The 26383-nt window shown below is 41.2% G+C and overlaps 2 protein-coding genes across 8 annotated transcripts in view; both read left to right on the top strand.

The window, feature by feature from the left end:
* Positions 1 to 321, top strand: part of LOC120222944 (cystatin-8-like) — a 15919-nt gene extending 15598 nt beyond the window's left edge. For all 4 annotated transcript variants that reach the window (XM_039220964.1, XM_039220963.1, XM_039220965.1 and 1 more), the window contains exon 5: positions 281 to 321. The gene's annotated coding sequence lies outside the window, so the exon portion shown is untranslated. The remainder of the gene's footprint in view (positions 1 to 280) is intronic.
* A 10083-nt stretch (positions 322 to 10404) lies between these two features.
* On the top strand, positions 10405 to 24742 carry LOC120222947 (cystatin-13-like). 4 transcript variants are annotated; one of them, XM_039220973.1, is made up of 4 exons: positions 10405 to 10613; positions 13031 to 13369; positions 20458 to 20571; positions 24522 to 24742. In XM_039220973.1, exons 2-4 carry the CDS (start codon positions 13142 to 13144, stop codon positions 24603 to 24605), a joined length of 426 nt encoding a protein of 141 aa, XP_039076904.1. In that variant the 5' UTR covers positions 10405 to 10613; positions 13031 to 13141; the 3' UTR covers positions 24606 to 24742. The 4 variants fall into 4 exon arrangements, with proteins under 4 accessions (XP_039076904.1, XP_039076903.1, XP_039076906.1 ...); XM_039220972.1 differs by having other exon boundaries at positions 13028 to 13369; XM_039220975.1 differs by lacking the exon at positions 10405 to 10613 and adding an exon at positions 10630 to 10749.
* Positions 24743 to 26383: the final 1641 nt, after the last annotated feature.

The following is a 26383-nucleotide window of genomic DNA, read 5'->3' as shown; positions in this document are numbered from 1 at the left end:
AAAAAAAAAAAGAAAAAAAAAAAACAAGAAAACAGACCCCGAAGTGGGTCGTTTATGCTAAGCCCTTAGCACTAAACCAGGATTTAGTTTAGTTATAGTTTGGGTTCTCCCAGAAATGGAATCTTAAAATAGTCATCAGGAATCTGCTGATCAGCACGACTGATCTGCCTGCCATCCTCTAAAGGAAAGTAGCCTGGTGATAACCAACCTGATTTTTTGCCTAGTGCAACCTCCTCATTCCTGCTTACTCCTGGCTATAACAGTCTTTCATTTTTTACAGTTCCTCTGGGTTCCTTTCGACTGGATGCTACTCAATTCATGAATCATTGAATAAAACCAATAAGATGTTTAAAATTTATTCAGCTGAATTTTATTTTCTAATAACTGTCACGCCTGTAGGATATTCATAAGGGACACATCTAGAATAAACTAATCCCAGCATGTTGAAGATTTGTTGATGGATAAAGATAACCAAAAGAACTAGTAATTGAAGAAAGCAGGATAGAAAATATTAATATCAGATAGTAGAATTTAGGCAAAGAGCATTAAGTGTGATGAAGAAGAATTCTTTCCGTGGAAAATTTATTCTAATATACCAAGAAAATACAAATACAATGTCACTGATGGACACCCAAGTAGAATATTATGGAAATAATGAAGAATAGAATTGAGAAATCTCTTTCATAAATTGGCACATCAAGTAGAGGGGAAAATCAAGGAACTAGATGAGGTAAATAAAATAAGCCCATTTTGTTTCCAAAAGACATAAAAATGAGGATGTTACTCTACTCTATGAGGGAAGAGGTCAAGGAGAGAGAGAGAGAAGCCCAGGACTGTGGGGTTGGAGAGAATGACCAGGAGGTGCCATATGGCACCCCTTTGGGTTGAGGGATAGGAAACATGGCCCTTCTGCTGACTGTGGGTCCTTTGTACTCCCTGTTATTGTCCTTGGTAAATGGCACTACCATCTACTGTCCCCATGTCTCCTGTGGAGTGTGCTCCTGATTTCCTGTCAGGGTCTGAAAGTGGCATGTTCCCAGCGGCTCCCAGTATCACTCCCCATCACCTCCTAGCTCAGCCAGTGCCAGTATGTGATTGTTGTCACGACTCCAACCCTTCCCCTTGAATATTCAAAGGGCCATCAAGGGCACTTGTGCATAACCAGGACCATTTCTGTTGTTATTTAGTGCATTTTCCTCACTTTCAAAATTAGATAATTAGATGTTGATTTCCATAGATCAAAGGGAAATAACAAAAGTCCTCTCTTGCCCTGTTCTCCAACCTTCCGAGGGACCCGAAGGACGTGCTGGGGCTGGGTCACCTCACTGCCATCAACTTCATTCAGGGCCAGTGAGAGGGGCCCTACAGCCTTCCCCAAGGAATCAGACCTCTCCTGTGGGCCCACCGGTATGGTTCATCAGGAAGGAGAGGACACTTTCAGTGCCTGGATGGCCCCTCTGCAGACCTGGTGACATTATTGGCGGTGGGGACTGGACTTCCCCCTCCCTTTTGTACTTCCACTCCTGCCCAGAGCCATTTTATTCTCTCACAAGAAGCCATCTTCACTCCACACCAAGACACAAGAAGTGTTCCCACCCTGGGGTCAGTACCCCTTTGGCAGGGACTTTTCGCCCACCATTGTCTTTACTCTTTTTTTTTTTTATGTTTTATTTATTTCTGGGAGAGAGAGACAGCATGAACAGGGGAGGGTCAGAGAGAGAGGGAGATACAGAATCTAAAACAAGCTCCAGGCTCTGAGCTAGCTGTCAGCACAGAGCCCAACGTGGGGCTTGAACCCACAAACTGTGAGATCATGAACTGAGCTGAAGTTGGATGCCCAACCGACTGAGCCATCCAGGTGCCCCCCATTGTCTTTACTCTTGACTAGGACTATTCCCCAGTGACCGACAGCCTCCCAGATCCCTGGCTGCATCCCTGGGGGCCCACCCTGGGCCATAGAAGGATGGGATTCTACGATCCATAGGGAATGGAAAACAGAGGCAACTGGGAACCAGGGCATGAACAGAGGAGCTATGTGGTCTAGGTTGCTACCCTTGGCTGTAGAAACAGTCTTGGATGGTAGGAGGTAGAGGGTGGGTGGAGGCCGGCCTGTCCCCACAAATGTTTTACCATCTCTGCAGTCAGGCAGTGCCTGGTTACTTGGTGACTAGTGCTAGCCAATAGCCTTTTTTCTCAGACATAAGCATATTTGAGCACAAGGAAAATGAGTTTTCTAGGTCTTAGCTGAGCCATAGGAGCCTCACTGGCCATGGGAAATGAGATCAAAAAACGGTTGGCTTTGTGGTCACCTCCTGGATACTAACATCTCTGAGCCCCAGGCTGCTGACACCCTCAGTGGCAGGGGTACATCAGGGAGCTGGCTCAGAAGACAGGAATTCATGTCCCAAGTTGGCCATTTTAAGTCCTTCAACATAAGTTGGTCTCAATTGGCTCACCTTGAACTTGGGAGAATGGCATGCCTGTCTATCTCCGCAAGGTGGTTGGCAACCAGGAGAGGGAGTGGGAATGCAGGTACTGGATCAGATTTAGTGCACTTCACTTGGAGACAGGGCTAAATGCCCCATGTATAGCTATGGGTCTGTTAAGACACTTACATTTGTGAATCACTAGTGGACTCAGGCCAGGGCAGTGGCCTTGGGGACAGGTGATAAAAGAAGGAAGATCTGAGTTCTTGCCTGTGTTGTCTCCTCCCACTTGCTCACTGTAGGCTTTGTCCCCCCAGAGAGCTGAAAAATGTTAGTTCTATGTCTCCTTTATTCCTGAGCTGACATAGAACTTGATTGTAGCAACTTTGAACTAGGCCAGGGACAAAACATAGACTGCAATGCTCCCGGCCAAAGAACAGGGATTCCTTGGATTGGCAATAGGGACGCTTAAGTTTGGGAGCTTCCCAGCTTTTATTTAGACACAAAGGCACATCTGTAGCATGCACCTTCTCATTCATGTGAATGGGAAGATGAATTTGTGAGCCATTCTTAGAAAAAGAATTGTTAGAGGGTAATGACCTCATTCCCTGCCCCACACAGCCTACCCTTTTGGACACTGTAGTGATGGCCTCTCAGAGCTTTCTGACACAGTGGTCTTACCCCAAGGTATGCACACATGTGCAGGTGCCCAGCTTGCTCTGCCCTGTTCTGCTGGGAACTCATGACCTATACCTGACTCCTCAGTGTGTATGCAAAAGAAGACCCTTCTGCATTCACTCACTCAGCCTTTCCTTTCCACTGGGAAAATAGTAGGAATGCGGGGCTTTTCTCATTGCCAAGATAGGGAGCTTGACCTATGATGGAACTAACTTCAACTTGCTTCGTGTTACAGCAAATTTCACTGATAATAGAAGGCCCTGGGACAGGCTACAGGTCAGAGAATTGTTTTAAAGTTCCAGGAATCACTCTTCCTGACAAAAGGAGATTTGATTTGAAATGAGGGTGATTTCTGCAGAATCCGTCCCAATTCAGGCACCCTGGTAACAAGACTTAAAGAATATAAGAATATCTATAAGAATAATCACCAAGTCAGACTATCATACCTGGAATTATAAGTCATAGCTGGAATTATAAGTCAGCTGCTCCAAAGGGACAGCTGAGTGCCAGGAAGGATAGGCAACTTTTCCAAAATGAGATGAGAGCCTAGATGTCTTGACTCCAGGGTTGGTGTTTTATGTGTTTTGCTGGATTGGCACCATACCTGGCTATTACTAGCGCAGCAGCTCATCATCTGTCTTGGCAAATGGCCAGTAAATAATGGACAAGCTGAAAGAATGGATGATGGGATCACTTTACTTCCCAGGTTCATTTTCTTTTCAAGGTCATTAATCCAAATGTAATAGGGCTCCTTTGAGGCAGAACTTGAAGCCTTAGTTGCACAGACTGTCATGGGGGGGGTCTCTTCATGGGAAATGGCACCATCCATGCTCTTGGGAAGATCCTCAATTATGAAGGTGGAGAAGCCTCCAGGGAGGTCAAAGTGGAGGGAAAGAAACCTGGAGAGAGAGAGAGAGAGAGAGAGAACTTAATTCCATAACTTAATTTGATCCTATAGCCTAGGTGGCTCCAGAATTTCTTCAAAGAAAGCATACACCCATAGCAATCTGGGTGGAAGAGGAGTTGGAAGACTTGTCTAGATCTGCTTTCCTACAGTTTATATAGGAATGAGAAAGGTACATTTGTTCATATCAGGTGGAGGAGCTATTGATGGAGAGATGGGCACCAAGACCCTTGGCCTCTACCACAGCCCACCATGCTTCTTACTGGGACCAGTACCCCTCCTTAGGTACAACATTTGATACAGATTGGGACTATCCATTGAATGCCTCTCTTCTTCACCCAAACCGCATCTAGTATGTTGAAATTGCTCTGTACTGAAAAACCTAATGAAGATGGTGACTTCCATTTTGTAAACAGTTTGTTATTTCTCATTACACCAGATGCCTGATCTCTATAGCCAAAGATCTAGGATGGGGAAGTCTATCAAGACAGAAAACTTTAGATAATAATTCTTCTACTCCAGACAAGAGAAAACTATGACCCCATCCTCACATGTCAATAAAAGTTTAGTGGAGAGCCTAGATTTCCACCCTCATGGGGTTGTAATGAATGAGGCTCTCCACTCTCTGTGGTGTCAGTGGAGATGATGTGGGGAATCTGGATTTCTATCTGACAGTAAAGAGATAACTGCTCATGTCCTTTCTTTCTCTCTGGAATGGTGTCAGGAGAGGCTTAGTGATGAAAATTAGGACTTCCACCATCATCCAGTAGCAGTGAGGGCATCCTCATTACCAAATATGTGTCCATGGAGGCCAGGTGGGGAGTCAAACCTACTGCTTCCCAGAAGTAATGAGAAGTCCTTTCTCCACCTCAGTATCAGTGGGGGATGAGCGGGGAACTTGAATTACCTCCACCAGGCAGTAATCAGGCAGTGCCTCTGCTTCTCTTGCTGAATAGGTACTAGAGAGGTTAGCTAAAACAGGAAGTTCAAATACGATCCAGAGTCACATAATATGATATGAAAATGTCAGGTTTTAACAAACAAATTTGTGTTCATACCAAACAGGAAGATCTCAAACTGAATCAATAGAGGCCAGCATCCAGATGATAGAGGTGTTAGGTATATCTAACAAAGATCTTAAAGTAGCTATGATAAAAGTGGTTCAACAAACAATTATGAGCATAAATGAAACACTCCTAGGACAAAAAATAGAAAATCTCAGCAAAGAAATAGAGAACATCAGCAAAGATATAAGATGTAAAAGAGAACTAAGGTGAAAATTTTATAAATGAAAATATAATACCTGCAATTAAAAAGAAAAAAACACTGAATGGATGGGCTCACTATCAGAATGCAGGGAAGAGAGAAAATTATACTAAGCTTGAAATAGAATAATAGAAACAATACAACCTGAACAACACAGAGAATATAGGTTTTAAAAAAGACAGAGCCTTAGGGACCTGTATGACTATAAAAAAGTATAAAATTTGTTTCATCAGAGTTTTAGAAAGGGGGAAAGAGAGCACAAATAAAAAAAAAACTTTAAAAGAAAATGGCTGAAAACTTCTTACATTTGGCTAGAGACATAAATGCACAAATTCTAAAAACTGAGCAAATCACAAACAGAATAATTCCAACAAAATCTATACAAAAATTGTAACTTAAACTTCTGAAAACTACAGATAACTAAAAAAATCTTTAACTAGTCAGAGAAAAATAACATTTGAACTATAGAGGCAAACCAATTTCAGCGGCAGCAGATTTCTCATTAGAAACCCTGGAGCAAGAAAGAACTGGTACACATTTTTTTCCATCAAAGTAGACCCAGTATCCTATATTCGATAAAAGAAAATCCTTCAGGGATGAAGGGGAAATCAAGACATTCTAAGATGAATGAAAACAAAGAAAATTTGTTGCCAGGAGACATACCCTAAAATTATCACTAAGGGAAGTTTTCTAAACAGAAAAGACAGAAAAAGAAAACTCCTTAGGACATCACAAAAGAAAAAAGAACACAGGAAACAAAGATGTAGCTAAAAAATAGGCTTTTCTTCTATTCTTGAGCTTTCTAATTATATTTGATGGTGGAAGTGAAACCATAAGATTGTCTGAAGTGGTTCTAAATATATGTAGAGGAGATATTTAAGACAATACATTAAGTAGGAAGGTAATGAGATACAGAAAAATGTAAGGTTTCTATACTTCACTTGAACTGGTAAAATTATAGAGCCACCAGACAGTGATAATTATATATATAATTAATATATATATAATGTAATACTTCCAGTAACTGCTAAAGAAGCTGTCACTTCTTTTGAGATATCACCCCAAAACAAGGTGAATACAAACGAGATTTGAAAACATTTGTCAAGTAGTCCATTGGAAGGAAGAATCAATGAAACAGGAGAAAGAGAGAGAGAGAGAGAGGAAGGACAACAGAAAATAAAATGACAGACCTAAGTCATAACATATCAATAATTAAATTAAATTTAAATGGTCTAAATACACAAATTAAAAGATGTAGACTGGAAGAGTGGATTTAAAAGCATGACTCAACTATATGTTGTCCAAAAGAAACTCAGTTTGAGTATAATCATGTAAGAAAGTTGAAAGTAAAGGATGGATAAAATATATCAGGCAAACATTAAGCAAAGGACAACAGAACTGGCTATATTAATATCAGAGAAAGTAGACTTTTGAGAACAAAATTAAAAAAGACAGAAAGGGACATAATGTATGATTTAAAAAAAGTCGAGAAGTCATAACAATCCTAAATGTGCATGCACCAAACAACAGAAGTGCTAAATATGTAAAACGAAACCAATAGAACAGAAAAGAGAAATATCTAATTCCACAATTACAATTAAAGACTTCAATTGTCTTTAACTTTGTCAACAATAGATAGAACAATCTATAGAAAACCTAGATATAAAATCCTGAAGGATACAGAAGAACCTGACAATTTCCCTGACCAACAGGAGTAATCAACATTCATAAACAGCTGACTACACGTTCTTTTCAAGTGCCCACATAACATGTACAGACATGGACCACATCAGGGGCCATAATTCACATCTTATAAATTTAAAATTTAAAAAAAAAAAGGAACTTATGGGGCACCTGGGTGGCTCTTTCGGTTAAGGTTCTGACTCTTGATTTCAGTTCAGATCATCAGATCTCAGTTTGTGAGTTCAACCTCTGTGTCAGGCTCTGTGTTGACAGCACTGAGCCTTCTCCAGATTCTGTCTCCCTCTCTCCCTGCCTCTCCTCAGCTTGGTCTCTTTCTCTCTCCTAAAAATAAATAAAAAAAAAAAACACCCTCCCTCAAAAAAAAAAAAGCCTTAAAATCAAACAGAATATGTTCTTTGAATACATAGAATCAAACTAAAATTCAACAACAGGAAGATCACAGGAAAATTTCCAAATACTTGGAGACTAAACAACACACTTCCAAATAACTCATTGTCCAAAGAAAAAGTTTCAATGAAAATAAAAAATATACTTAACTGAATTAAAATGAAAATACAATGTATTTAAATTGTGAGACACAGTAAAAACAGTGCTAGAGGGAAAATTATAGCACTAAATAAATATATTAGAAAAGAAGAAAAGTTGCAAATTCTCACCTAAAAAACCTAGAAAAAGAAGAGCAAAATAAACCCAATATAAGCAAAGGGAGGAAATAATGAACAAAATCAATGAAATTGAAAACAAAACAAAACAAACATCAATGAAATAGAGTTGTTTCTTTGAAAAGATCAATAAAATTGACTAACTTCTAGAAAGACCATCAAAAAAATGAGAAAAGTCACAAACTACTAATATCACAGGGGGAAACAGTATCACTACAGACACAGTTATGAAAAAAATAAGGGAATGAACAACTTAACTTGCATACATTTGACAACTTAGATGAAATGAACCAATTCCTCATAAAACACAAACTACCACAACCAAAGGATATATAGATGGCAAATAAGCCATTAAAGGTGTTCATCATTACTAGTCATTAGGGAAATTGTATTTAAGTCCTAATGAGAAACCACTATACGCTATCAGAATGGCTGGAGAAAAAATTGTGACACTGTCAAATACTGCTGAGGCTGAAAAACTGGTTAATTCCAACCAACATTGCTTGTGGGAATGTAGTGCTATAAAGCCCCTCTGGAAAACTATTTGGCAGTTTCTTTAAATATTGTGTGGCACCTGGGTGTCTCAGTCAGTTTGCCTGACGTCTTTTACACAGGCTAAGTAAAAGAAGCCAGACACCAAAAGCTCGTGTATCATATGATTCCATATATGAAATGTTCAGAATAGGTAAGTCTATATATAGAGAGATTAGTGGTTGCCTAGGGCTGATGGGAGTGGAGAGGCTGGGGGTGACAGCTTTGTAGCTCTGGGTTTCTTTTTGGGGTAATAAAAATGTTCTAAAGTTGATTCTGGGCAACAATGCAACATGTGTACAAGTCATTCATGTTTTGCTACTTCATTTCTTTTTATTGCCAAATAATATTCCACTGTATGCGTATACCACAATTCGTTGATCCATTCGTGAATTAGTGCACATTTGGGTTGTTTCCACTGTTAAAAAAGAGGGGCGCCTGGGTGGCTCAATCCGTTAAGTGTTCAACTTTGGCTGATGGGGGTGGGGAGAGGTGGGGAATTGGGGGTGATGGGCATGGAGGAGGGCACTTGTGGGGATGAGCACTGGGTGTTATATGGAAACCAACTTAACAATAAACTATTAAAAAAATAAAGTTGATTGTGGGTTTGGACATTAAACTCTGTGAGTATACTATAGGCCATTGAATTGTTTGTGTACATGGATCGATGGTATGGGAATTAAATTTTGATAAAGTTGTTTAGAAGACCACCCTATACACGAACCGTGAGCCCAGATGCATCCCAGCTGCCCTTTGAACACAAGGGACACCTTGAGTGACAAGCACCCAGCTGGGTCTTGAAATCCTGATGCCTGCAATCATGAGCAAAATGACCTTCAGATCTATGAGTCCACACCCATCACAGCATTCAGCCATTCTCCCACCCCACATTCCCTCTAACTTTCCAAGGATCACCTTCTTCAGAAGATGTGGGATCACAAATGCCTGGGTTCCTGTCCAGATCTATGGCATCTGCAGCAAAGGGTGTGGGTATTTCTCTGCTTTGCACTGTGCAACTTCATCTGGACACAGATGTCAGGTAGAAGGTGGATCGACAAAGGTGGCTAGAGAGAGGCCTCATCACAGGCCAGTTGTTTCCAATAATTGATGTGTGGCCAAGAGGAGAAATGGATTCCTTTTGAGTGTATTGTCTGCTTGAATTCTTGACTCACTTTGAGCCAAATCATTTAGGAAGTAGTCTTTTTCTTTTGGATTTTAAAGAGCTTTTTCCATAAAGAGAATTTAGCCCTTTGCCAAATATCGAATATCTTCCAAATAACTTAGTCTGTGTTTCCATTTATCTCTTGACTCTGTGTATATGTGTGTGTGTGTGCAACAAAATGTGTGGCCAAATCAATCAGTCTTTACCATTTTAGTGTCTATGTTTTATACGTGCTTAAAAGGGCTTCTCAAATAGAGCACACAACTTTGTTTCAAACATCTGAGCGCTTAGCCAGGTGACTCAGATTTTATGGGCCCAAGGATCTGACTTCCTGTTTGGAGTTTTATCTTATACATCTCAGGTACGATCTTCTTTATGCTGATCTATATTTTGTTCTGGAAACAGAAATATGGATTCCCAAGTTTCTGAGTTCTTGGGAGCTCCCTCATTGTCACTGTAAGCTCTAACTGCCGAGTGGAATGGAGGCTGCTCTTCAGTGGAGCCTGGCTTGGGGCCTGAGAATCATCACCAAGAGAGGGAACCCCAATAAGGGGGAGGGAGGCAGAATTGGGAATTCAAAGTTAACGATGGGAGTAGATATGGCTAATGGGTCCATGGGGATCTGCTCATTTGTTCATCCCACGGAGGTAAGTTATGCAAGCACCATCATTGCCAAATGATGCTGTCTACCTGATGTTTCTGTGGGCAGCTCCTGCCAGCCACAGGTACCACCTCTTCAAGGACTTCTTGGTCCCAGATTCCCTGAGCCTGGCAGTGTGGTGCCTCATCCTGCTTTTAGGACTGTGGAGTCACATAACAGAATCTGACAGAAACTGCCATGGAAGTGCTTTAATTTCTAAGGGGTTCAGTCCAAAGCCCAGGATTTAGAGACAAGAGGTATGAAACAGGTGAGATTTCTGCACCAGAGACAGACACTGGTGCCTTTTGCTGAGCCTGTGGGCCTCTGAGAGCTGAGGGACCTGTCAGAGGTGTCTCACACTTGGGCAGCATCAGAGGGGCTGGGCTTACCTCACAAAGGGGCCATGGATGTGACCACTTGGCTATGGAGAGCAGCCAGAGGGCAGAAGCACCTCTGAGCTCAGGCCTGACTGACACTGCGACCAGGGGCATGAACTGAGTGTGCTGGGGCCAGAGAGTGGCCCACAAAAGGAAGCCACTTGGAGCTCAAGTCCTCAGGAAGGAGAAAGATACGACCTGTGGGAGAGGATAGCCAACTCAAGCCTCAGCAAGCAGAACGTGGTGAAGAGCTTGGTTCTGAGGTGTGCCTGGGGTATAGCTGGTGGGGAAGGACTGTGATGCCTGGGTGGTCTTCAAGTGTGCCCTAGGGAATTCATTCAGACATCGTGGAGCAGCTTGAGCAAGTCCCATGTGTATCAAGTCAGTGCAAATCAACAGGTGAGAGGCTAGGAAGGGAAAGGAACCAAATTAACACACTTCAGGTATGGAGGCAAGCAAGGGAGATGGAAAGGCCATGTTGCCCAGATCTCTGCTGCCTCAGCCTCCTCACTGATGGGGTTATGAGGCCCACAGTGGGGGTTTTATCAAAGTTGTGCAGCAGGTCAGAAACATACCCTGGCCCTGAGGAGACACACAGGCAAGTCTGCCTGTCACAGCCGTACATCCTGAGATTTGGTTGGTGGTTCCTGGAGTGAGGACACATGAGGCCAGGATGGCATCATTGCTGGGTGGTTAACATAAGACCTCATAACTATTCTGTGCTTCATGTGTCTCATGTGTAGTTGGTGTCTGATGGACATCAGGTATCTTGTTTCTGCCATCACATTCCTTGTTCAACTTAGGTGAGATGTAGTTACCATTTGTCTGTGAGGAACACAACTTATGGATTCTGCCTTTGTCTTTGCTGGGGGAGGAAAACTTTATCCTTCAATATTCTTCTAATCAGACTAAGAATCAAATTGACATTCAATAGATTAACAGGAAAAAAATAAAATTTAATTTCATACAGGTAGGGAATCCAGACAGACATGGAAATTCCAAAGACAGATAGGTAAACTGAGGTATGTATGTCATTCTGAATTAAGGAAAAAAGATACAGGGTCTGGAACTTCAAAGGGAAGGAATGTAATCTTCAGAAAGAATAAAAAAAAATAGATGTTTTGTAAACGAATCTTTGTTGAGATCACAGAAACAATGGGACACAGAGAGGACTTTGATCCAACAGGCCTTGCTAGGTTCCTTCCTGTCTACCATATTTTGTTCACAGTATAATATAGTTGTCTGTGGTGGTAGCTATCTCCCTGGAGCAGGCCCTCTTTCTAAATTCTTTTTGGGAAGTTGAGGGAGGGGAGGAGGTTAAGAACTTTTCCTGAATCTACTAGATTTTTTTGTTTTTTATTTTTTATATTTATTTTTTAAAGTTTATTTATTTAGGGGTGCCTGGGTGGCTCAGTGGATTAAGTGTCAGACTTCAGCTCAGGTCATGATCTCATGGTTTGTACGTTTGAACCCCTCATTGAGCTTTGTGCTGAAAGCTCAGAGCTGGAGCCTGCTTTGGATTCTGTGTCTCCCTCTTGCTTCACCCCTCTAGTGCTCTGTTTCTCTCTCAAAAATGAATAAACATTAATAAAATTTTTAAAAACTAAAGTTTATTTATTTATTTTGAGAGAGAGAGTTCAAGCAGTGGAATGGCAGAGAGAAAGGTGGGGAGCAGGGGGAGAATCTGAAGCAGGCTCCATACTATCAGCATGGAGCCCAATATGGGGCTTGATCATGAACCATGCTATCATGACTGGAGCCAAAATCAAGATTTGAGCTACCTGGAAGCCCTGTTTTGTATTTTTTATTAAGTCAAAATAATCTTTATGCTAAAGTGGCTCATCTTTAGGTGTCCTGACCTTGGCCTCTACATCTCTCAAGATATTTGTTTATTCATTACCTATATATAACACATTAAATATTGTTCCTCTGTCTCACAAACTACATCCTGATTCACCTTCTGTAGTAGAATGGAATGTCCTCAGAAGCAAATGCACATTACAAGCTGTGATCTACACATACTCATCTGTTAGGTTGAGGTAGATCTGAAAGTATGTGTCAGGCAGGCAAAAGCTCTGACACTCAGTCAAGTCACCTGAGGCATTTACTTGAGCTCTTTAAGCGTCCCACTTTCCTCTTGTGTAAAAGGGGCTGCTCATTATGTGGCCCCAAAAAGGATGATTAAATAAGAGAAACATGTGACATTCTTATCATGAGGGCTGGAACAACTCAATAACACTCCATAAATAGATCTCAACGTGATTGTTAGTGAGCCTAACTGGAAACAGGGGACATTCAGGGGGCACTTTTGAGGCCAGACAAAGGTTCTGGCTGAGGATTTTCATACATGATCCTGGAGAGGAAACAATAAGATGAGTTTTGAGACCCATGTTCTCCCTGTGGCAATGTGTCTGTTGCAGGTCCTTAAGCCATTCTGTGCACAGAGACAGGCAGGCACTTACAGTGGATATGTTGGGACCTCACAGATAAGGAGGCAGGGATCTCCTGGTAGGGAAGGGAAAGATTGTGAGTACATTGAGGCATGCATCCTTCCAGAAAGAAACAGCCAAAATGGGAATTGTGACTGCCAATTTCTCACTCATCTTCTCTTTGGGAAAGGAGAGAGAGAAGCCCATAGGACACAGAGATAACAGAAGTTCTCCCCCTTTACTCCTAGCAGTGCCAGAAAGACCTGAGGGTGCAGTAGCAGCAGGGCCAGCCCAGCTCACATCCTGCTCCAACCTTGGAAGGACAGAAGGAAGAATGCCTGTGCCCCCTTGTCTGAGGTGCCATGGCCAGACTCTGCCTGAGCCTGCTGCTCCTGGTGGCCACTGTGGCCTTTGTGTCCAGAGGTGTCCATCCCTGGGGCAGGTCAAAGGTGGTGAGGAAATTCCAAGACATCCCTGAAACCTATGTCTATGTGCAACAAGCTCTGTGGTTCGCTATGAAAGAATTTAATAAGAGCAGCAAAGACAAGTACAGTTACAATGTGGTGAAGGTCCTGAAATCCCAGGAGCAGGTCAGTGAGCATTTTCTCCTTGCTCTTTCTCTCCAAGATGTAGTTGTGGGGGGTCCCATTATCCATGGAGGGTCACAGAGACAAGGGAGTAGAAAGCAGCTGAGAAATCTCTGTAGTCAAATATATATTAATTTTGTTTTAGGGGTTTTTGGAGGAAAATTAATTAGTCTTCATCATTTATTATTCTGGGATGAAACATAAAATATCCATTAACATAATTGAAAATTGATTATAGTGGTATCAGAAAGCATAGGTGAGAACCGAAAAGGGTTCTTGAAGGGTCCCATTTGGAACAATTTGGGCTGATATCATCAAAATGAGTAATTACAGGTATGGATTATAACAGTGAAAAAGCAAAGAAAGTGCACTCCCAGGTTTTAGGGGGGGAGAAAAGGACCCAGGAGGACTCAGGACAGAGAAGGGAAGGCTTTTCTTTTACAGAAAAATACCTACCTGTAGATGTAAAAGACTATGTAAGTAGGAAATTGTCATGGCCACAACTACTTTAGGCAAACATCATCAATGAATCCTACATCCACTTGGTAGGACTCCAGAAAAATTGCTGGGGTGATTCTTTCATTAATTATTAACAGGGAAAATATACGCCTACAATTAGGAAATCTGGTGAATGCCTCAATCACCCAATGTTCATCACCAACACTGGGACGAATTGACATCATATGCCACTGATGTGATGTCATGGAAGGGACACAACCTCACCTGTCATGGTATTCTTGTCTAAAATCCATCCCCTGAGATGGAGAAATATCTATCATGTTACTGGAAGTCAAAAGAAAGCTGGAATAGCTATACTTATATCAGACAAACTGGACTTTAAAGTCAAGGCAGTAACAAGGGATGAAGAGGGCATTATAAAATAATTACAGGGTCTATCCATCAGAAAGAGCTAACAATTATAAATTTCTATGCACTGAATACGGAAGCACTCAAATACATTAAACAATTAATCACAAACAGAAACAATCTTATGGACAAGAATGTGCTAACAGCAGGTGACTTTCATACTCCACTTACAGCAATGGATAGATAAACTAGACAGAAAATCACGAAAGAAACAATGGACAAAAACAGACACATAGACCAATGGAATAGAATAAAGAACTCAGACTGGACCCACATGGGTAGGGCCAATTTGACTTTGACAAAGCGGGAAAGAGTATCTAATGGAAAAAAGACAGCCTCTTTAACAGATCATGCTGGGAGAAGTGAACAGCAACATGCAGAAGAATGAAGCTAGAACACTTTCTCACACCATACACAAAAATAAACTCAAAATGGATAAAGGACCTGAATGTGAGACAGGAAACCATCAAAACCCTAGAGGAGAAAGCAGGAAACAACCTCCTTGACCTCAACCGCAGCAATTTATTACTTGACACATCCCCAAAAGCAAAGGAATCAAGAGCAAAATGAACTATAGGGATGTCATCAAGATAAAAAAAAAAACATCTGCATGACAAGGGAAACAATCGATAAAACTAATAGGCAACCGATGGAATGGGAAAAGATAGTTGCAAATGCCATATCAGATAATGGGCTAGTATCCAAAATCTATAAGGAACTCACCAAACTCCACACCCAAAAAACAAACAATTCAGTGAAGAAATGGGCAGAAGACATAAACAGACACTTCTTCAAAGAGGACATCCAGATGGCCAACAGACACATGAAACGATGCTCAGCATCCCTCATCATCAGAGAAAAGCAGATCAAAACCACACTGAGATACCACCTCACGCTGGTCAGAATGGCTAAAATGAACAAATTAGGAGACTCTAGATGCTGGCGAGGATGTGGAGAAATGGGCACCCTCCTCCACACTGGTGCTAATGTAAACTGGTGCAGCCCCTCCGGAAAACAGTGTAGAGGTCCCACAAAAAATTGACAGTGGAACTCCCCTATGACCCAGCAATAGCACTGCTAGGAATTTATCCAAGGGGTACAGGAGTCCTAATGCAGAGGGGCACATGGACCCCAATGTTCATAGCAGAACTCTCAACAATAGCCAAAACATGGAAAGAGCCTAAGTGTCCATCAATGGATGAATGGATCAAGATGTGGTTTATCTATATGATGGAATACTATATGGCAATGAGAAAGAATGAAATCTGGACATTTGTAGCAACGTGGATGGACCCTGAGGGTGTTATGCTGAGTGAAATAAGTCAGGCAGAGTAGGACAGATACCATATGTTTGCACGTACAGGAGGATTAGGAGGAACTTAAAGGAGGACCATGGGGAAAGAGAAGGGGAAAAATAGTTGGGGAGAGGGAGAGAGGAAAACCATGAGAGACTCTTGAATGCTGACAACAAACTGAGGGCTGATGAAGGTTGGGGAGAAGGGGAGGGGGGAGTTGAGCATGGAAGAGGGCACTTGTTGGGATGAGCACTGGGTGTTATATGGAATCCAGCTTGACAATAAACTATTTTAAAAAATAAGAAAAATATTTCATTCTTGAAAGAAGGGAAGAAAAAATAAAATAAGATAAAAACAGAGAGGGAGGCAAACCATAAGAGACTCTGTATTCTATAGAGAACAAACTGAGGGTTGCTGGAAAGGATATGGTGGGAGTATGGGCTAAACAGGTGATGGGGATTAAGGAGTGATGTTTTGATATGTGATAAACACTTGGGTGTTATATGTAAGTGATGAATCACTAAATTCTATTCCTGAAACCAATACTGTACTACTTGTTAACTAACTTGAATTTAAATAAAATCTTGGGAAAAAGAAGGTAATATGGAGGAACACTTAGACAAATCCATGTTATAGGACTTTTTGTAGGACCTCTTAAAAATGAAAGACCAGGAGAAAAAGCAGGAAAACTACTTGATTAAATGAGATGTAAGAAACAAGACAACTAAATGCAGTAAGCGGTCTTATATTATCTCTTGAATTAAAAAAAAAACATATACAAGATGTTATTGGAGTAGTTGGATGAATTGGAATACAGACTGTATCATAGAAGAGAGCATTGCACCAATATTGTCTCCTGAGAAAGATGATTGGACTGTGGTTTGGGGGAACCTCAGAGAATAATCAGTAGGTACACAGAAGGAAAGGGGTTCAGCCAGTCTGGCTGGAGTTTAAGGAAGGGAAGAGAGAGTGGCTGATGGGGGATGGGGGCTATCCTGCAACATCAAAGTGACGTGTAGTACAGGGATTGGTTTTTGCTCTTCCCTTTTCACTGGTTCTGTCTCCTCTTGCCCCTCTTCCTTCCAACTTTTGCTGTCCATCCCTCCAGGTCACCAGGAACCTTCTCAGGTTCCCAGTTTCTTAACAGGGTCAGGAAAGAAGGCTCACTTGGCAGCTTCATCCTTTATGAGGATGGGACATTTGGTCCCTTGTCTACCCTCCACCCACACACAGACCTTGGCTCTCTTCCTCACCACTGGGTGGCCGAAGTAAAGCCTCATAAACATCAATTGCCTCGGGGGTCTCATTTATATTTAGTGCCTGTCCTTAATGAAGTTCCCACCTTGTCCAAAACTATTCTACTCTCATGGACTTCTCTTTATCTAGGCTTTTTAGCTTCCACAAATAAATTATTCTGCTTTAAAGACAGGTATTTAATCAAATATACGCCAAGTTTTCATGTCCCTCAAATTATATATTATTTTGTACTGTGTGCTATTTTTTTTTTTGCCATGAATGTATACTTTATTTCTCAGCTCACTATAAACTCTTGAATGCAGGTAAGAATTCAAAAGAATCAAGTTGAAATGAGTTAAAAAAAAGAGGCTAGAGTAGAGGTATTTGAAACTCCTTGGGACACCTGGTTAAGTGGTTAGGTGTCTGACTTCAGCTTAGGTCATGATCTCGCAGTTTGTGAGTTCGAGCCTCTCATCAGGCTCTGTGCTGAGAGCTTAGGGCCTGGAACCTGGTTCAGATTCTGTGTCTCCCTCTCTCTCTCTCCCCCTACCACACTTGCTCTCTCCCTCTCTCTCTCTCTCTCTTAAAAATAAATAAATGTTAAACAAAACAAAAGCAAAAAGAAAAGAACTTGGTGATAATTCAGATTAAATTTAGTAACACACACAGTCTCTATATAAAGAAAAGAGCTATATTTTATTGGATGATTTAACTTAAATGTACAAAGATCTAAATCAGAAGTTGGCCAATTATAGCCTGCAACCAAGTCTGGCTTGCTGCTTATTTTGTATGCCCCATGAACTAAGAATGGTTATAAGAAATAAAAAAAGAGTATTTTGTGACATGAAAATTACATAACATTTAAATTTCTGTGTCTATAAATAAAGTTTTATTAGAACATTGCCACTTGCATTATTTGAGTGCAGTCTAAGGCAACTTTAGCACTGCAATGACAAGAACGTATGTTCTGAGCCTAAAATATTTACTCTCCAGTCCTTAAAGAAGAAGTTTGCAGCCACCTGCTCTAGTTCATAGTTGACTGAGGCTCTGCTATAGATTTTGTGCAAGGTGAATGATGGTAAAAATGAGCACCATGGGTCCAATTATATGCTAATTTGTTTCAAGAAATATAGTGCAGTAATGTAAATGTATTTTCTCTTATGATTTTCTTAATAAAATTTTCTTTACCCTAGCTTACTTTATTGCAAGAATACAGTATATAATATATACAATACACAAAATATGTGTTAATTGACTATTTTATTGTTAGGTCTTCTATTAGTAGTTAAGTTCTTGAGGAGTCAAAAGTTCCACTTGGAGTTTTGACTGTGCTTGTAACCCCCACGTTGTTCAAGGGTCAACTCCAGTTGCTTTTCCTTTTCTTTCACCCTTTTGTCTTAACGTTATTTATTTTAAGAGAGAGAGAGGCAGAGAGAGAGGGATAAAGAGAATCCCAGGCAGGCTCTGCTCTGTCAGTGCCAAGCCTAATGTGGTGTTCCATCTTACTAACCATGAGATCATGACTTAAGACAAAATCAAACATCAGAAGCCTAACTACTCAGGAGCTCCAGGACCTGGTTGTTTTTCATATGCTCATTCAAATCTCACAACTCATTACATAGGAACTATTCTTCCACTTTAAGGAGGAAACAGGCACTGAGCATGTTAGTAATTTGCTCAGGGACGCACAACTAGTATGTAGAAAAGTCAAGATTTAAACCCAGGCTGGCTGCTGGGAATAAGCACATGTTACTGCCTAAGTGATACGAATGAGGTGTGAGTAGTGAGACACTGTGGCTGGAGGGTCAGAGGGCCTGTCTATTGCAGGGCTAACTCAGCAGTCAGGACCTTCATTCCCCTCCCTTTTCTGGACAATCAGGGGTCAAGATAGGGTTGGTGGTCAGTTGGTGACTACTGAGTATGATTAAGAGCAGTTTGTTTTTATGATAATTTTAACTTGGAAGTATTATTCAATATAAAGCAGTGGTTCTTAAGTGAGCATGGATTTTGCTTGGCAGGGAATTTTTGCCAATATCTGGAAGCATCTTTGGTCATCACAACCAGAGGGGGCTGCTGCTGACATCTGTTAGGCAGAGGCCAAGGATGCTGCTAAGCCCCCTGAAGCTCCTGGGCAGCCCCTACCACAAAGATCGATCCAGCCCTAAATGTACTGATGTTAAGAAATTTATTATTTCGCTCAGCATAACACCCTCAAATAAGTCAGGCAGAGAAGGACAAATACCATATGTTTGCACGTATAGGAGGATTAGGAGGAACTTAACGGAGGAACAAGGGGAAGAAGAAGAGCGGAAATGGTGGGGGAAAGGGAGAGAGGCAAACCATGAGAGACTCTTGAATGCTGACAAAAACTGAGGACTGATGGATGTGGGGGGGAGGGGGGATGGGCATAGAGGAGGACACTTATGGGGATGAGCACTGAGTGTTATGTGGAAACTAATTTGACAATAAACTATTTGTAAAAAAAAAAAAAAGAAATTTATTATCCCATCATAAAAACAAGTTCTAGAAGTAGGTTTGGAAGTTGCTGAGTTAAAAAAATGGAAGTGAAGACTCAATTTCTGACTCATCATTTCCTGAGGGCAGTTGGTTCAGTCCTTCCAGACACTTTATATACACATACATACATAACTGAAAATTTTTAAAGTATATGTGATATTTGAGAAACCATACTTAGAATTCTGCCCATCACAACCATTTTGTTTAATGTTCAGGCAACTTTTCTTGAATGTCCAAAATGTTTACTGTATTTTCTGAATTGTCTCTGATTCTTCTAGGGTCAGTTATTGTGTTTAACTTGGCCATTCTCTTTAATACTTTCTCTCCCTTAAGTCTTGTAAAATTTAACCTTGTTTTTATTTTTAAACAATGAAAGTCTCCATTTGCCATTGTGCATCTCATTTCCCCATGGTTCTCCCTGGAATACAAGGCTGGTGGGGGACTCTGCACAGGTGAGGAAGAGGATCTGAAATCAGGGACTTAGTAGAGTGTATCATGTGGAATTGCTAAAATTACTGGGGAGAGAAGCTAGAGAGAGAAACAATACCCTCCAAGTGAATTTCAGTTCTGGAATGTCTTGCCTTCTGCCCCCAATATTGCCTAAGTATGAAGATTTTTAAAAAAAAATTAATGTTTTAGTTATTTTTGAGAGAGAGAGGGAGACAGCTTGAGCAGGGGAGGATCAGAGAGAGAGGGAGACACAGAATCTGAAACAGGTTCCAGGCTCTGAGCTGTCAGCACAGAGCCCAACGCGGGGCCTGAACCCATGAACCATGAGATCATGACCTGAGCCGAAGTCAGACGCTTAACAACTGAGCCACCCAGGCACCCCAGTATGAAGATGTTTTAAACTCTGCTGTTAATTTACCCAGCTCCAATAAGCAAACCATTACGTTTCTGGAGAAAACATTCTTTGGGGAATAGTTCTCTTGCTTTATCTTAGGGATAGTTGTCACTAATTAATATTCAACATCATGATGAAAGACAGGAGAGGGATCAAGAGAAGAACCCCTCCCCCTCCAGTTACCCCAAAGTTTCTAGCAAGGAAACTGTAGGAGGGAGGGAAGTGGGGAGATATTCTTTGCTCTAAGCAGTCAATGACATGTTCATTTACCAGAGATGACAGTTGATATCATGTATTCATTTATCTCTAATTTTTAAATTGCTCCTTGACAGGTCACAGAGAGTTTGGACTACTTTCTTGAAGTCAAAATTGCCCGAACAATGTGCAAGAAAATTTCAGGAGAAAATGAGAACTGCTTATTACAACAGGATCCCCAAATGCAAAAGGTATATGCCTCAAGTGGGGGCAGGGATGGTCTCAGTAAGGTCTGTGTACCAGACTGAGAACATCAATAGGACCAATCCTGATTTGATTTTCTGGTTTCCTTTCTAAGCCACATTCTGATCATATTCAGGATCCAGGATGGCCAGGTTCTAGACATAAAGACTGTGACTATCATTTTTTGCTGATACCACCTTCCCCTGACCCCTGCCAGCACACATGTAGACACCTAGTGGCTTAAAGCAACACCCGTTCATTATTTCTCACTGTTCTGAAAGCTGGACTAGGTTCAACTGGACAGTTGTAACTTTCTCTTTCACTTTTTCAAATTTGATTTGGTGATCTTTTCATAGAAGATCTAATTTTTCTCTTTCATAATTGAAGCTGCATATACAAGTATATATATATCTGTATCTTCACAGAAGACACCTATTTAGTATATCCTTAAAGCTGGCATGAGACATGGCTAAGCAAAAATAATGGCAGATTAGTGGTTCCTTAAAATTGCCCAAATGTGCAAATAAAATACATCTTCATATTCCAATGAATACCAAATGCAAGTTGAAGGCTACATCTAGAAAGTTGGCTATTATTATAAATTATTAGAACTTGTTTCAATTAAGTAACATTTTAATTTTTTTACATTTTTAAAATTTTATTTATTTATTTTGAGAGAGAAGGAGAGAGAGAGAGAGAGACTGTGAACAGGACAGGGGCAGAGAGAGAGAATCCCAAGCAGGCTCCAAGCTGTCAGCACAGAGCCTGATACATGGCTTGAACTCATGAACCACAAGATCATGATCTGAACCGAAGTCAGATGCTTAACTGACTGAGCCATCCAGGTTCCTCAGTTAAGTAACATTTTAAAAATTTTGGTAGGGGCGCCTGGGTGGCTTAGTCGGTTGAGCGTCCGACTTTTCGCTTAGGTCATGATCTCGCGGTTCGTGGGTTCGAGCCCCGCGTCGGGCTCTGTGCTGACTGCCAGCTCAGAGCCTGAAGCCTGTTTCAGAATCTGTGACTCCCTCTCTCTCTGTCCCTCCCCTGCTCATGCTGTCTCTCTCTCTCTCCCCTAGAAATAAATAAAAAATATTTTAAAAAAATTTTTGGTAGATACTGAGAATGATATATCAAGTACCCATGTGCTTGATTTTATAACTGTTGTCATTTTATTACATTAATTTTAAATGTTTAACAAGTAAAATGTTAAACACCCTTTCCTCTCCTCCCCCCCCCACCAAAATAACTACTCAAATTCTTGAGAAGTGTTACTATCCAGGGTTTTTTTTTTTTAAATATTTAATCTGTGTATGTAGAGTTTTGTGTGTATTTCAAAAATTACAGAAATTTTGGAACTTTATCTTGCTCTTTGTTTTCCCCCACTCAACAATATGTTTTGAGATTTATGTTAGCACAATCTGATATTATTTATGCCAAATGGTTTTTTTGGGTCATATAATGTATATAGTAATTGGCTAAAATTATTTTTAATAGTGCATATTAAGCTATCATATGACTGTATTACATTGTGTAAACATCTTACTACTATAGACACTTATGGTTGTCTTAAATTTTCGCTTTTAACAACAATGCAGCAGTGACAGTTAAGACAGGTGCTGACTGAGCAGGTTTGGGACTTCCTCAGTGGGGGGCATTCATGAGTGGGGCTGCCATACTGCCACACATACGGCTTACACATTCATGGGCTACTACATGTGACTCACAACCTCAGTTTTACTCTCCAAAGTGTTTGAACCATCAGTGGTGTGTGTGGTTGTTCATGTTCCCTCAGCACTTGGGGTTGTCTTAAATGTTTTCATTCTGATGTATGTGAAAGGAGATCTCACCATTTCACATGGTCACTTCCTGATTTCTAGTAAGCTTGAGATGTTTGTTTTCTTTTTAATTTTTTTAATGTTTATTTATTTCTAGGAGAGAGAGAGACAGCGTGAGCAGGGGAGGGTCAGAGAGAGAGGGAGTCACAGACTGAAACAGGCTCCAGGCTCTGAGCTGGCAGTCAGCACAGAGCCCGACGCGGGGCTCGAACCCACGAACCGTGAGATCATGACCTAAGCGAAAGTCGGACGCTTAACCGACTAAGCCACCCAGGCGCCCCAAGCTTGAGATGTTTTAATATCTCTAGTAATCATTCATATTTGCTTTTTAATATCATTTCCCCCCCTGGAGCAATCTGAGGGCTTCTATCAGGAACCACAGCCAACCCTCTGACTTCAACTCCTCATGTCTCCCACTTTCCTGCCTCTATCTCTCCTTGGCTAAACCCAACTGGAAGCCAGAGGGTCCCCATTGATGTGGTCTATAGAGGCCACAGGGCAAGAGTGCCCATTGACACAGCTCTTGGAAGTCAGAGGGCAAGGGAACCCTTGGCACAGACAGTGGAGTTCATAGGGTAAGGGTGTCCATTGACACAGCCCATAGAAGCCACTCGGTTTTCAAGATATGCCAGGCAGAAACAGGCGTGCAGGCATGGAGAGATACATGGAGAAGAGCCAGTATGGGGGCAGGGGAGGAGACAGTAAGACCAGTCGGAGGCTGTGATGTTGGTTAAGATGGTAGAGGTGCTGGGTTCTGAATGTCTGTGAAAGGCTTGGTTGGAATTTCTGATGGATTGGCCATGGAGAGTGAGAGAAGAATCGAGGATGACTTCAAGTCTTGTGAGGTTTAGAGACAGTTTGTCTTCTTGGTTTCCTCTTATGATCTCATCCTCTATGTTGGGCATCTGCCATTCAGAAGACGTCATCACCTTGACTGAATCCACTTCTTAGCACGTGGAGAATCTTTTCTGTCTCTGTCCTTGCACAGAGTCTTTTCCCATTTCATAGAACTCATAAATTTGACCTTATTTGCTTCCTTCAATTATTTATTGGGATTTAGAAAGGAAGAAAAGGCAAACATCTGAGCTCTTTGGAATATAAATTTAAAACTTGATATGATTTAAAATAGTTATTGGCCTGATTCATTTCATGTAGAAAATTTGGAACCTTCAAAAGTATTAAATCACTTAAAATCAACTATAAATACCCTTATGTAAAGTTACCACTGTCAATATGTTGTTATTTATATTAGCTTTCCTATATTTTATATTTGTATTTTTGTGTAGTTGGAATCATACCGTCTACTGTATTATAATCTAGATTTTCACTTAATAATAAACTCTAAGAATTTCTAAAACTGTAAAATTATTTGAGAGTATCAGATAGTGAAACTGTGATTTCATTTAATGCTTGTCCACATTTTACTAAGCCAATCTCTGAGAATGTTAAGTTTTCCTAATTTTTGGCCATATGAATAGTACTTTAATGAATATCCTTTATTTCTATTTATACATATAGCTAGTTATTGTTTCCTTGTAGGTAAATTTCTGGGAAGTTGAATTATTCATTTAGTGTTTTTTCACCTCTTAATGATTTTTGATATACATTGTTTAAATGTCCTCTAGGATTGATCTTGATAATTGGGTTTTCAATTTCTCTGTTTTCTGATTGTTTCCTTTCTACTTTGCTGATCCTACCTCACCAAGACATATAGGACTCTGTACTATTCTTGTTGGGCTGCATCTCCTAGAAAGAACTCACTGGGCTTTCCATGCAAAATGGAGTCTCAGTGGGCTGCAGGGAAGTCAGTGTGGCTGGATGAGGGCCAGAACTGGATATGAAGATTTCTGAGAATAACCAGTTTCTGGGATCCAGCTATCCATGACGGCTTCAGATCACATGGAGATGAATTGGCAGCGGTCCAGCCTGGCGAACTAGGCTGGCTCCTCTGCCAGAAGGTCTCAGGTCCAAAAGCTCCAGAGGCTGTGGAGGCATGGCTGGCTCAGGCTGCCGTTAGCCACCCTGAAGCCAAATCCTAGTACTTGGAAATAGAAACTTCTGTTTATTTGTTTTGTTTTTATTTTTCTTTCTTACAAGCTGATTATTCTTTTTGTCTTTTTTAGATGTTTTATTGCACCTTTATTGTTGCAACCAAACCTTGGAAATTTGAGTTCACTATGCTGAAGAAACAATGCAAAGAGGTCTAATTCTCTTGTGTGCTGTATAGGGGCTGATTCTGAGAACATGATGCCTTTTTACAGTGTCAATCAGCCTATTCTAATTGACTCTGTCATCTACTAGCAGGGCAATCTGTTACCAATAAATGGAAGGCTGTGTAAACCTGTTTCCAATATCTCATTTAACTCTGAGCACAAATTAATTTCCACTGACAGCTGTTTCTTGAGGGCTAACTGGAGGACAGTTGTTTCTGGAAAGCTAACTAAGCTCAACTGTTTTGAGCTGGTGGGTTATTTCAGCCAGGTTCTGAGAGACTCACTTCTTTTTTTTTTTTAAATATGTTTTATTTATTTCTTCTTTTTTTTTTTTTTTTACAAATAGTTTATTGTCAAGTTAGTTTCCACATAACACTCAGTGCTCATCCCCACAAGTGTCCTCCTCCATGCCCATCCCCCCCCCCCCCCCCCCCCCCCCCCCAGTTTTTGTCAGCATTCAAGAGTCTCTCATGGTTTGCCTCTCTCCCTTTCCCCCACCATTTCCGCCCTTCTTCTCCCTCTTGTTCCTCCGTCAAGTTCCTCCTAATCCTCCTATACGTGCAAACATATGATATTTGTCCTTCTCTGCCTGACTTATTTCGCTCACTTCTTTGAGGGTGTTCTTTTCATAGATTTCCACAAAAGTCTCCCTGCCTAGGACTGCAGGGAAGATACAGCCCAATGACTTAGAAACAGTTTTAGACAACCAATCCAGCTGGAAGATCGTTGGGTCATTTGTAGATTTGCAATGTAATTTTGGTTTTGAAGTGAAGCAGAAAAAAATTCAAGGGGACTGATGTTTCATGAATAATAGGTTGTTTTGTGCATGTGTGTGTGCACAGTAGAATGTGTTAGTTATCTAATGCTGTGCAACCAATCATCCCGCCCCTAGTGGCTTAAAAAAATTATGTCTCTCATGGTGTCTGTGGGTCAGGGATCTAAGGGCGGCTTAGTGGGGTGTTTCCTCTGTCTCTTGAGTGAGTGTCTGAGTGTCTACACTCAGTCATTGACTACACTGCCCTCATATGAGGGTTAATTTGGCTCTGGAGAATCCACTTCCCAAGTAGTTCACACTCATAACTGTGAGTTGATGTTGGCCATTGACAGGAGATTTTTGTTCCCCTTAATGTCAGCCTTTCCACAGGGCCACTATGTGCTTCCTTCCGAGAGAATGTTCTGAGAGACCAAGATGGAAGCCAAAGGGCATTGAGCTCTTTGTGATCTAGCTTCAGATATAACACACCATCACCTCTTCCTTGTAGTATTGGCCACCCAGATTAGCTCTGGTTCAGTTTTGGGGGATTCTACAAGGGTGTGAGACCAGAAGATGAGGATCTGTGGAGGTCATATTGGAGGTTGGCTACCACTGTGTGTGTGTTTGTGCACATGTGTGTATGTGTAGAGGTGGGCTAAGATAATGAAGAGAGTTAACATGACCAGAAAGGAGCACTTTCTGAAACCCGGATATGAAAACTACACCACTAATGTGCAGGACAAGGCCAGCCAGGGCAGTGTCAATAGTAGCACAGGAGCAATAACACATGTCATCTTAGACATATGAGAGATGGTGAAGCTCGGAGGCCACTTTACTGACAGATAAACACTCTCCACACTAAGCCTCTCTGACTGAAGGCTTTCTCTCCACCTGTGGGAGGTGGCTAGAGTGCTGGGGAGGGAGTGCCCCAGGCTTTGTACCCCTGGAAGAAAACACTGAGGCATATTCTATCCATCTCTGCGAGGTGACAAGACAAATCCCTAGTTGCCCACATTGT

Source organism: Hyaena hyaena, unplaced genomic scaffold (assembly GCF_003009895.1).
Source record: "Hyaena hyaena isolate Hyena2069 unplaced genomic scaffold, ASM300989v1 scaffold_928, whole genome shotgun sequence".
Taxonomy (NCBI): domain Eukaryota; kingdom Metazoa; phylum Chordata; class Mammalia; order Carnivora; family Hyaenidae; genus Hyaena; species Hyaena hyaena.
Note: the sequence above shows the minus strand (reverse complement) of the source record. Positions and strands in the feature narration are given on the sequence as shown.